Source organism: Hipposideros armiger, unplaced genomic scaffold, assembly GCF_001890085.2.
Source record: "Hipposideros armiger isolate ML-2016 unplaced genomic scaffold, ASM189008v1 scaffold_3, whole genome shotgun sequence".
Taxonomy (NCBI): domain Eukaryota; kingdom Metazoa; phylum Chordata; class Mammalia; order Chiroptera; family Hipposideridae; genus Hipposideros; species Hipposideros armiger.
Window position 1 is genome coordinate 8,587,381 of NW_017731353.1, and position 12,091 is coordinate 8,599,471.

Sequence of the window (12,091 nt, forward strand, 5' to 3'; positions counted from 1 at the left end):
CTCTGACTCTGCCCTGATCTGTGCGACTGGGGGTCTGCTGACTGGGGAGACGCCCATCTTCCGCCTGGAATTGGGCTGCCGCTGGTCTGAAGGCACAGCATGCGCCCCAACACACAGACCAGCAGGTGCCTCTCAGCAGAGGGGCTGAGTCCAGGGCACAGGGTGGAGGGGTGGCCTGGGGTTCCCTGGGTGGGGATTTGGGTGACTCTAGACCTGGGCAGGGGCTGGAGAAGCAGCTGGGTCCCAAGGACTCTGCTGGGGTTTTGGGGACGCTGGCCCTTCAGGGGCTGTGCGGGTCACCCCTCCCCCAAGGGAGCTTGGTGCATAGATAACTTGGGGTCATGCCCTGCTACTCCCGATTCTGGAAGCCTGGGAGGCAGGGGCGAGGAGAGAGTTGCCTGGACTTCTCCTTGCCTCCCTCCCTCCTGAGGCCTCTTTGCAGCAGCCCCTACTCACCTTCCCCAGGTCCTACTCCCACCGGGCCTCCCCCAACCCCAGGTTCAGGTGCCTCTGCTGAATTTTCCAGTGACCTAAGGGGGGATCACAGAACAGAGGGGACGGGGGCACCTACCCTTGAGAAGCAGCCTGGCTCTGCCCTCTGGGTATCTGACTTACTAGAAGGTTCTGCAGGCCATCTCCTCTGCCCAGGGGCCACTAAGGCTGCTAAAAAGAACCACCTTCCCAGCAAGGATGATCCGTCCAACCGCTCCAACCCTGAGTGGCCATCAGAGCAGCCAGAGGCCTTTCCAACATGCAGACCCTGCCTGTAGCGAGTGGGAGAAGGAGGGATGGGCCCTGGGAGCCGCTACCCGTAGGCCTTGCTACCCAGCCAGGTGTGCCGGGGGCCGCCCCGGAGCAGGTGTGAGTCCTCAGTGATGCCAGCTGGCCGGGAGCAGGTGGCCCTCCCAGGAGATGACCCAGAATCGCCCGTGTGCAGGGGGCATGCCTTCTGTCTGGGCCAGGTGAAGAGTGCCAGCTAGGCGGGCGGCTGTGTGCAGTGCGAAGGGGCTGCTGGGGGAGGGGACGGCCTGTGCCCTGGAGCCCTGCTCTGTGCAGGCCTCCTGCTGATCCTGCAGCGAATGAGGGGGGTCTGTAAGGAAGTGAGGGGGCTGCGGGGAGCTGGGGGTACAGGGCAGGACTAGGGGTGTGCAGCCTGGTGGGGCTGGGTCCTCTCCACGCAATGTCGGCTCCCACCCTGCCTGGCTCCCGGAACCCCTGACGAGGCGCTTCCTCCTTGGCCTCCCAGCACCTGGTGTAGCAGTGGGTGTGGTGGGTGCCCAGCAAGTGCCAATAGACTTGGGGCCTCCGTGAGCACCAGAGGGGATTCCCCCACCCCGGCCACAGGAGAGAGACCCAGCGAGCACGTGGCAGGCCAGGCCCAGGTGGATGGTCGAGAGGGCAGCCCTCTGCTTGATGTCTGGCCTGCCCACTTGTGCCCAGTGTAGCTTGGGGACATCAGAGGGGCTGTACTCTCCCATCTACTGTAGCTGCAGGTCTGGCTCCTTCAGAGGTCTCTTACTATCCCCCAGCAGTGGTTTGTCCGGAACATTCCCAGGTGCCACATCGGCCCCGCCCGGCTGTGCCCCTGCCCGACTTTACTGCTGGCAAATACTTATGGGGCTGCCTCTAGGCCAGGCGTCCATGGTGCAGCCTTGGCGAAGCGCCCCCTCAGGAGGGGCTGCATCTCCACCTGCAGACCTGCTCCGTGCCCTCATTCCTGTCTGACCCTCCAGCCCCTACCTGGTGTATGTCTCCCAGGAACCTCCCAGGCCCTCAGCACCTAGTTCCCAGGCCTGGGCTGGTATCTCTTGCCTGCCTTCCTCCTCGGCTCACTTGTTTCTCTGGTCCTTCCTGCAAAGGGCGGACCAGGAGGGCAGGGAGAGAGGGTACGGAGGGCGGGCAGGGAGAAAGCTTACCCTGGGCCCCAGGGACCATGGAGGGTGGGCCCGGAGCGGGTCTGGCGGGGCCTGCCAGGGGCTCCTCCCAGGGACCCCCTGAGCGGGTCGGTTCTGTGCCCACAGTGCAAGAGAAGCCAGAGCCCGTGCCACTGGAGAGCCGCTCCTGTGTCCTCATCCGCAGAGACCTCGTGGCGCTGCCCGCCAGCCTCATCAGTCAGATCGGGTACCGCTGCCACCCCAAGCTCTACTCGGAGGGCGACCCCGGCGAGAAGCTTGAGCTGGTGGCAGGTGAGGCCTGGCGGTGCCCCGCTCTGGTTTGCAGATGCCCTCTCGTGTATTTGTTCCTCAGAACTGTGAACAATGTACTCATCACCAATCAGTCCAAGATAGAACAGCTTATATTTCCTCTAATTTCCTTTTAGAAGAATGTGTCATTAAGGGGAGTTATTCAATTGAATTAATTTAGCATTTTAATTGAATCCCCTGGGCTGGTCTCGCTTCTGATTGGCAGGGGCGGCAATCACGACTGTGTTTTAATTTAGGTCACAGATAAATCCAAGTGGAGTACAGTTTACTAGCCCCCCCCCGAAGTGTCCCGTTGCCTAGGCTGCAGGGTGGGACTAGAGGCTTGGAGCAGCACACGGTCCGAGATGGGGCTCTTCCCTCGCAGAGTCAACACGACTGAGGCAGAGGCGCGTTAGGGCCAGCACCTTTGTCAGAAATAGTTCTCGTCAGTATCGGGATTCGGTTTTTAGATTTTTAAGGCTATTCAAGTGGAAGATGGAAATGATGACACTGTCACTCTGGCTGATAGACATGGGACATACTCCAGGGATCTCTCCCCTCACTCATGGCGGGTGGGGAAGCCCAAACATGGGCTGGCCAGGGCCATGGACACCTCCCACTCTCACAGCTCTGCGCGGTTCTTCTGCCAGCTGCCGGGTCCTCCACTCCTGTCTGGCACCCCCCAACCGCTGCACCCCGAGCAGCATCGTGGGGCTCTTCCAGACCTGTCCCCTCTGCAGGGAACCACTGGCGCGAAGGGCAGCCTCCCCTTTCAGCTGAGAGCACAGCAGCTGGGTGGTGAGGCTGTTCTCCGCAGGACCTGGCGGGACCTCTGTGCAGGGAGCCAGTGTGGGGCTGTGATGGATGGTGAGAGGCCTTGGGTTGGGTTCCCTGGCTGAGGGCTTGCCGTGTGGGCATGGTTGTAGGAGACGCCTTCCTGCAGCAGCCTGCCTGTCAGTGTTGAGGGCTGAGAAGGGGCAAGGGCTAGCTGCCTCCCCTGGTCTGGCCCACAGCTGGACCTCAGGTTGTTGGGCCCCACCGTACCCAGTTCCCCTTTGCTGATCTCCCTACAGTGAGGGGGTGTCTAGCTCTCGTGGCTCAGGGCGATCTGCTCTGCTGTTGAATTTGAGACTCTGCAGACATGAGATGAGTAGACGGGAGGCCCTCAGGGACACCTGGCATGTCGTGGCCAGGGACTGTCAGACGGCACTGACCAGACGCCCTGATAAGTCAGCCATGTGCCTCTTGAACCCATGGCTGCCAGCTCCCCAGAGCGTTGGCCCATGGAGGAGACGTTGCTAAGTTCGGGAAGCCTCCTGCATCCACCACCTGCCCCGTCCCCCCCACCGAAGAGCAGGGCCCTGTTTCATCCTTCCAGCCTGCCCCCCAGGGGGGCCCTGCCTTGTCCTCTTTCCCATTCAGCACAGTGGGTGCACACTGGGGTCACAGAGAAAGGCCAGCAGGGACATGGCCGTCCTAGGAGAGAGTCCCCTGAGGCCTGGGAGCCTGTGTGTCCTTCACTGCTTTTCATACTGTTTTTTATCCCCTTGACTCCTGTGTGAGCTCCTTTCCACATGGGCGACATGGGTGTAAGTGGAGGCCTCCCCACGCTCCTGGCAGAGCCCCCTGCTGTTGTCGCCGCCCTTTGTGGGCAGCCCAGTGGGGTGCCCGGGCCTCATTAGGCTTACTCAGGGTAAACAGCACCACGTGGGCCCCGGGCTGGCGGCTTCCTCCCAGCGTCCTGGGCCTGGTCGAGCCCCAGCCCGGCCCCCATGAGCCGGCGCCCCATCACTGTCTGTGACTCTGGTGTTTGCGAAGTGACCTTGAGGCAGGGCAGAGTGTTCCCTGACCCTCGGCCAAGCCAAGGAGTTCCCATGAAGTTGCAAGGGCAGTTTGGGGACATCCTTTGAGCATGCCACCATAGCTGCCTCGTCCAGTGACAGGGCCCAACACAGCAAGGCAAGCCTAGTGACATTCCCCGCCCGGCGGGGCCCCAGGCCTAGGTGGGCACCTGCTGGGTGGCTGTGGTCAGGAAGGCCTGCTGCCCCCCTACCCCCGCACCCCCATCCTCTCTGGCCCCTCCCCACTGTCAGCCCCTTCTGGCCCTAGCAGCACCCTGGGGAGGCCATGCCCTGGGCCTCACTGTCTTCTGTCTGGCGGCTGCAGGCTCCGGGGTCTACATCACTCGCGGCCAGCTGATGAACTGCCACCTCTGTGCAGGTGTGAAGCACAAGGTGCTCCTGCGGCGGCTCCTTGCCACCTTCTTTGACAGGTGGGTCCTTCCACGGCACAGACGCTCCTACAGTCTCCTTAAGCGGTGAGCTGTCTGCTCCTCAAAGCTTCTGACTTCATGCCACAGCGTCAGAGTGAGGACCGCCATGGTCCTGAGAAGGAGGCATGTCCACCTGGACAGGACCTGGGTCTGGAGAGGGCTTGGGGAGCCCCCCCCCCCGCCAACAAAATGAATAGCTACCCTCGCTCTGTTCTGGGTCAGATCCATGGATGGGTCAGAGCAGCCCCTTCCCCTAAGGGGCTTTCCTTTCTCCCATCCATGGGACTCAGGGCACGGTCCTGCTCCCCACACTGCACCCAGACTCCTGGGAGTGAGCACCAGTGCATGGGCGAGGCCGGGTGGCCCCCGTCCAGCATGCGGCTGGAAGCCCATTCCTACGGTCACCTGTGGCCGAGGCCTCACTCTGCCCCCCTCTCCATCCCTCTGCTAGGAACACGCTGGCCAACAGCTGTGGCACAGGGATCCGTTCGTCCACCAGTGACCCGAGCCGCAAGCCACTGGACAGCCGAGTCCTCAATGCTGTGAAACGTAAGGGCCTGGGCCTTGGAGGGGGTCTGGGGGAGCTTGGGAAGCCCTCGGTCTCAGCCTCTCCCCAGCGCCAGAGCGGGGAGAGCAGCTCCCGGGAGCCAGGGCTCGAGGTGTGAAAGTTCCTGGTAGGTTTCCAAGCGTGATGAATTCAGCTGCGAAACTATTTTAATATGTGAAATAGATCTAATTTTCCTTTTTGAACAAAACCCCTTATTTACATTTGGAGGTTATTTTGAGCCTTTGCCATCTGCTCAGCGGCTTCTGCCTCCCGCTCCTGGGCGTGCGGGGGTGGAGCCCGGCCATCTCTGCGGCTGACACCGCCCTGTCCCACACCCCCATCTCAGAAGTCAGCCAGTGCCTGGTGAGGGCCACCCTGACCAAGCTCACATCCTCCTGTACATGTGGGCACCCGAAATGCTGTCTCAGCTTCTTGCTTAAAAGACATCCCTTGGCCGGGCAAGTGGCTCAGTTGGTTAAGAGCGCGAGCTCTGAGCAACAGGGTCACCGGTTTGATTCCCACATGGGCCAGTGAGCTGCACCTGAGCTGAGCTGCCTCTGAGCTTCCAACAAGTGGCAGGATGGCTCAGCTGGTGAGAGCACGTGCTCCTAACAAGGTTGCCGGTTCGACTCCCGCATGGGATGGTGGGCTACGCTCACCCCCAACTAAGATTGAACACGGCACCTTGAGCTGAGCAGCTGCGAGCTGCTGATGGGCAGCTGGATGGCAACTGGACTTGGAGGTGAGCTTGCTGCGCCCTCCACAACTAAGATTGAAGGACAACAACTTGGCTGTTCCCCTTTCCCAATTCCCCAGTAAAATCTTTTTTAAAAAAAAAATTCCTTGCTTTAGAGCAAAGAGGGGCCTTTGCAGTAGGTGATTATGTCCCAGTGTGGGGTGCCGGCCAGGGCTCCAGGAAGATGCTGGGTTGGGGTGCAGGTGGGGGCTCACCCGGGGACGTGCCTCCCGGCTCCTTGCTGCTGGAGAGCTGGGTCTTGTGGCTGCTGGTGGAGTGAGGTGGAGAGGGGTTATTATTGTTATTAGTGACGTTACTATGATGACGACGGTGCCACAGATGCTTGCTCCCGCCTCTGCCTTCTCCTCATCCAGGCCCTGCCCTGAGTCCAGCTCTGGCCAGGGCAGGGATACCTGTCAGGCTTGTCCAACCTGACCCTCGGATCCAAGGTGGGTGGGACAGAGGGGGAAAGTGAGGCCCAGAGATGCTCAGGGGCCTTTCCAAGGCCACACAGCCCGCCAGTTGTCAGGGAGGGGCCAGAGCCCACTGGACCCTCTGTGGTCACAGCCAGTTATCTCTCCTCCCCTGGACATTCTGGCCAGAGACTGTCCCAAAGCGTGACGTGGCCTTCAGGTCTGAGCTGTGAGAAGGGTGACTGCTGGTCTTCAAGTTGAGGCCAGGACAGCCCTGAGTGGCCACATGGTCTCGGTGCCAGTGGGGAGCAGGATGGAGGGCAGTCCCTGGAGGTCCCCCATCCTTTGTCCCCACTGGCCCAGGTGTGGCCGCTCCAGCACATGGGTGCCCTGACCCTGAGGCCCATGCTGGGTGTCTCGGCTCCGCGGCCCCTTGGGAAGCAGACCCAAGGGTGAGCAGTCGTGGAGCCCCCGCCGCAGGCCACCCTCACGCCCGCCTCCCCGCCCTGTCCTCGCAGTGTATTGCCAGAACTTCGCCCCCAGCTTCAAGGAGAGTGAGATGAACGTGATCGCCGCGGACATGTGCACCAACGCTCGCCGTGTCCGGAAGCGCTGGCTGCCCAAGATCAAGTCCATGCTGCCCGAGGGCGTGGAGATGTACCGCAGCGTCATGGGCTCGGCCGCCAGCGCGCCCCTCGACCCCGAGTTCCCGCCCGCCACGGCAGCACAGGTGTTCGAGCAGCGCCTGTACACCGAGTGCAGGGGCGAGGCTGCCACCATTGTGGCTCTGAGAACTGACAACGTGAATGTCGACCTGGGCGCCACCGCCAACCCCGCCTTTGAAGCCGGCGAGGAGGCCGATGGTGCCGGCTCTGTCATCCAGGAGGTGGCAGCGCCTGAGACGCTGCCCCCCGATGGCCAGAGCCCCCCGCAGCCCTTCGAGCAGGGCAGCGCCAGCTCCAGCCGGCCCCAGACGCCAGCGGCCAGGAGACAGGAGGGCTCCTATGCAGGGACCTTGTAGAGGGCTCGTCAGGGACCGTACTAGCTGCTTGCATGCGTTACTAATACAAACAAATGTGATCAAGCCACTTACCTACTGAACTGCTGTTGCCTGAAAAAAATGTGATTTTTATTCTGCTTGTATTTAAAATCTATGAAGGAAACAAATGCATTCGTGACACTGTAAACAATTAGGCCACTGGCGCCCGGCTGCGAGAAAGGCCCCAGGGCCCCTTTTGATACCCGAGGTCAGTCTCCAAGTTGTAGCTTCCCCTTCTCCTTCTTGGGGAGGGGGCGAGAGGCCACCAGGCCCTGGTGCCCAGCCCTGCTCCAGCCTCCCGCCCTGCTTGCTCTCTGCCTGGATGAAGCCAGGGGCCTGTGGTGTGGGGGCACGTGTCCTTACCCATCCGTGAGGACCCGCCCGCCCGCTCCCCCCAGGGCCACAGCCAGGGCCGGGCCCCCAGGGGCCAAACTCTTTGTTTTTCTTTCTTCCGAGAGACTCTGGGGTCAGGCCTACCAGGTCCGTGGTATGTGTGGGGTGTGGGTGTGTGCAAGCGAGTGAGAGTGTGCGTCTGAGTGTGTGCGGGGAGCAGTGGTGACAGCGCGGTAATGGGCTGCTGTCACTGCGGGAGGGGAGACGGCTGTTGGCTTTTCTGCTCCCCTGCCCCCACAGCTCCACAGGCCCTCGGCCCACCTGGGTTTCGCTGTCCTGTGGGGCGGGACTGCCACCCCGGTGCACCCACACCGTCCTCTGCCTCGCTGGGATCTTGTTTGTTTGTTGATTTGTTTTTGTCCCAATTCAGATCTATTTCATACATGGTTTGGAAACTTTCAGACCCAAAGAGCAAAAAATTAGGGAGAAGTGGATGTCCCTGCCCCCAGCCCGCTGTGGCTTGGGGTACGGTCATCTGTATACCATGTCCCTCCACCCTCGGACCAGGTCCCACTCACCTCCCATTGGGGTGGGGACCGGGGGGAGGGCCCAGAAATGCAGCCAGGGTGTGTGACAAGGTGGAGGCCACTTGGGCCAGCGGGAGCAGGGCTGCTTGGTGGAGAGCAGGGGGGCAGGCTGGGGCTGGGGGAGGGCTTTCCGTCCTTTGCTCTGAGCTCTGGAGCACATGCCTCTGAGGCTGTGGGCGGGTGGGTGGTGGGCACACGCCTGACCCGGGACAGTTGGCAGGGGCAGCAGGTGCAGAAGCTCTGGAATGTGTGGGGGGCAGTAAGGAAGGGCCCGTTAAATTTGTTGGTTTGCTTGAGGCTGGAAAGTTCCCTTTGAAGCTTAATTGCTGGTTTCAGGGGAGAGGGGCACAGGTTGTCCAAAGTGCTCAAGGAGCCCCTGGCCCAGGGGCTTTGTGTCCTTGTCCAGGGGCTGCCTTCCTCCCAAGTCCAGACAGCCCTCTGGCACGGCCAGAACACCCCCTCCATTGGTGGCTCTGTCCCCAGCGCTCTGCCTGTGTGGATGCAGAGGGCTGGGCAGGGGGGGCTAAGCCCCACCCAGGACCCACAGGAGATCCGGGAGCCTCCCCAACTGCAGAGCTGTGTGCCGGGTCCCAGCCTGAGCAGCCTGGGGTGGAGGTGTTAGGCTCTTTCCCACGCGAGTTCCTCGTTCCTGCTGACGGCCGCCCTTCCTGTGGGAGAGGCCCTGGGGGGACCTGGTTGGAGGGGCTCCTTCCCAGACCACATACCGCGTCCTGGGCCCCCTCCAGCCAGGCCAAGTGTGTGCCTGCCCTCCGGAAAGATCTGGCAGCTCCTGGAAAGGGGTGGGAGGACCCTGAGCTGCAGGCAGGCGTGTGGAAGCTAATCGCAGCCCTCTCCCAAGCAGGGAGGTCCAAGCCCTGCTCTTGCGTCCAAAAGGGCTGCAGCTCTGGCTGGGGCTTCAAGCTAACCACCTGGCCCCGGTGTGTGTGGGGGGCTCTGTCTGCCTCTTCCTCCCCCATCTTGGGCCCGGGGCCCACAGCCACTAGGAACCAGGACCAAGTCCTCCTGGAATTGGGAGGAGGCCGCAATCCCTAGCATCCTCAGGTGGCCACAGGGCAGTGGAGGTGATGGTGGGTGAAGTTGACTCCCACCTATGTCCCCTCTGGAGTGTCCCTTTATCTGCTACCCCCCCCCCCAAATTTGCACTTTAATTTGACCATCCCTGGGGAGCTTCAGGAGGCAGGCCCACCTGTCCTGGCAGTTGACAGAAGGGCTCTCTCTGTCTCCCTCTCTCTCCTCTGCTCCAAAGTGGGCATGGCCCCCCGCCTGGGGCCAGGACAGGGAGGGGTGCTGCTGGCCCAGCCAAGGAGGCGGTGGCCGCACAGAGAAGGCCTGACCGCTGCCCAGGCCAGCACAATGTCCTGTGACCTCTGCCCCTTAGTTGTTTATAATCGCCGTCTGTTTTGTGTTCTGGGTAAGGAAGGCAAGAGCTATAGGTGACACTTTAATCATTAAATGTGAATGGGTTCCGAGCTCTCCCGGTGCCCCGGGTGGGCCGGGCCGAGCGTTTTGCACTAATGTGTCCCTTGGTGGACCTGGTCCGGAGCGTTTGCAGACGGGCGTGGCTGATGATTGTATCTGCGGGGCGTCTCTCCGCACCCTGAATGCTCCGTGGGGCGGGCGGCGGCAGCCTGGGCTCGGAGGGGCCTTCCAGAGTGCCTTAGCATCTTTTGATCATTTTTCCCAAGGAAAACCAATTCAGAAAACCGGACCCTCCCCCCTCCTCTGTTTACAAGACGACTAATTCCTGTCCTGTCAGCGTGATCCTGACACCCAGACCCTGGAGATGGCGAGAGGAGCCGCTCAGTATTTATGACATGTCTGCACCTTTATTCCTAAGCTTGACTATTAGCAATACACATATACTACATAGAGTCTATTATAGAGCTAAGTCATAGCAGCGCCTTTTTGGGGAGGAGAGAAGGGATTGGGCGGCGTGGGAGCTGATGTGGCCGCTGGCCGGATCAGGCAGCTGCCCTCCCCCGCGGGGTGGGAGGTGCTGCAGGAGGCAGCTGGGGTGGAGTGCAAGAGGTCCCTTGGAAGGGACCGGAGATGTGACAGATACTGTGAGCTCGGGTGGGGCCCGCCCCCCCCTGGCCTGCGTGCCTCCATACTTGAACTCTGTATGTTTTCTGCACTGTGTCTGGCCTCGCCCAGAGTTCTCTGTGGTCGCCTAACTTTGCATTGGATTCTGTTGTCTTACCTTGCCCCTCAATGTGGACGCAGCTGTGGACGAGCAGCCTGCAGCCCCTGCCCGGCTGTCCGGGGGCTGGGTGACTGCGGCCGGGGAGGGGGAGCTTATGAGCCTGGTGGACTTCTCCTGCGGGAACACTCTTCTGGGTTTGTGTTCAGAGCTGGGAGGAGGGCAGAAGCGTGGACTGGGAGGGGCAGGGAGGCCCACACAGCCTGTCCCATGCTCTGTGGGGACTCTGGGGTGCCGGCCCTGAACGGCAGGAACGTTCTAGCACCGGCCCAGTGCACCCCGAACTGTTTACTGCTTAGATTCCCCTCAGACAGCTTGGTTTTGTGGAAGTAACTCACTGTGGTAGAAAAAGGCCAATTGCCCAACTGAAAAGTCCGAGGAAGCCCCTGTCTGCCTCTGCCAGCAGCAAACCCCACACGCAGAATCGAGAGTTCGTAGCCGTCTCGAGCTTTAACTACTGTTTCAGAGTGTTGCTGCTGCCTAAATCTGTCATTGTGTCGCTAGCCAGCTCTGAGCGTCACCCGCCGGAGACCCAAGGCCGCTAGGGCTTGGTACAAGACGTTTCTAACATGGCAAAGGTTTGGGGGTTTTGTTTGTTTGTTTGTTGTGTTTCTCTGAAAAAAGTGAACAGGAAATTTATACAGAGTCTAAAGCATTCAGATTGGACAACCTGCTTGAATTCTGATCAGTCGCTTCGCTTCATTGTTAGCGTTTTGCACATGATTGTAATTTTTATGTCAACAGAAGCCAAAACTTGCAATACTATTTTTAGCAGACAAAAAAAAAAAAAGAACTAAGTATAAAATGTATACATATTTTTGACTTGAACATTTGGATGGCACGGGGTGCAGACAGACCATTCACCCTCTGCACGCAATGTTTGGGAAAAGAGACTTTCCAAAGGAGCCGGTTGTAGAGTCTGCTGAGGGGTTAGGTAGTACTGTAACTCACGACTGTTAAGAAACAAAGAAATAAACTGTTCTGTATAAAGGCTGGTTTCACATACCACTGACTTCGATTTCAGCCACAGAAGATGCTAGCTTTTTTTTTTAATTTTTATTTTTTATTATTATTAAGAAGGGGGAAACCTTTGTTCTTCCTGTGTCCTCAGTCCCTGCCCTGCTACCCAGCAGTCGAGACTGTTGCTTCTTAGCCATGGCTGACGTTGTATCAATAACTCAACCTACAGAAACGTCCGCCAGCGACCAGGAAACAGGGCTCCTACTGTGCTCAGAGCCGCTTCATAAGGTGGAAATCCGTTACAAAGAGACAACAGGATGTGATCATTAATTGTAAAGCGCTTTGTAAGATTCACATTTACAGAATAATAAAGTCAGTTCAAACCCAAGTTGCCTGTCCTTTGCTTGGACAGTGGGCTGCGGGGAAGGCATTGAGGAGCTGGGGAGGGGGCTGTTTGGGGCTGTTGGGGACAGTGACCAAATATCCCAGGACGACCTCAGGACCCAGGAGCCCCGGTATGGGAACAGGCCATCCCCAGGCTCGCTGCCCACTGTCCACACCTGGCCCGCTTACCCCGCTTCCCCTTCATGTCCTATAAGGGAAGGGGGCTGGTGGGCAGGAGGTCCTGGGGGTCATGTGCCTGAGGAAAGGCCTCGCCTTTTCTTTTTATTGTCTGCAAACGAAAAGCCACCTCACCTGGCTCACCTGCCAGCCATCTGCCAGGTGTGCAGATCCTCCCTTCCCCGACACCTCTTGCTGGACCAGGCCTGCTCCCACGTGGACGTAAGGGGAATTGCAAG

At 60.0% G+C, this 12,091-nt stretch overlaps 1 protein-coding gene across 2 annotated transcripts in view; it reads left to right on the forward strand.

Annotated features, from left to right (window-relative positions):
- Nucleotides 1-11,679, forward strand: part of NACC2 (NACC family member 2) — an 87,805-nt gene extending 76,126 nt beyond the window's left edge. For both annotated transcript variants that reach the window (XM_019640194.1, XM_019640202.1), the window contains exons 3-6: nt 2,022-2,186; nt 4,350-4,455; nt 4,907-5,004; nt 6,670-11,679. In XM_019640194.1, the coding sequence (XP_019495739.1) occupies nt 2,022-2,186; nt 4,350-4,455; nt 4,907-5,004; nt 6,670-7,172 (872 nt within the window). In that variant the 3' untranslated portion in view covers nt 7,173-11,679. The remainder of the gene's footprint in view (nt 1-2,021; nt 2,187-4,349; nt 4,456-4,906; nt 5,005-6,669) is intronic.
- Nucleotides 11,680-12,091: the final 412 nt, after the last annotated feature.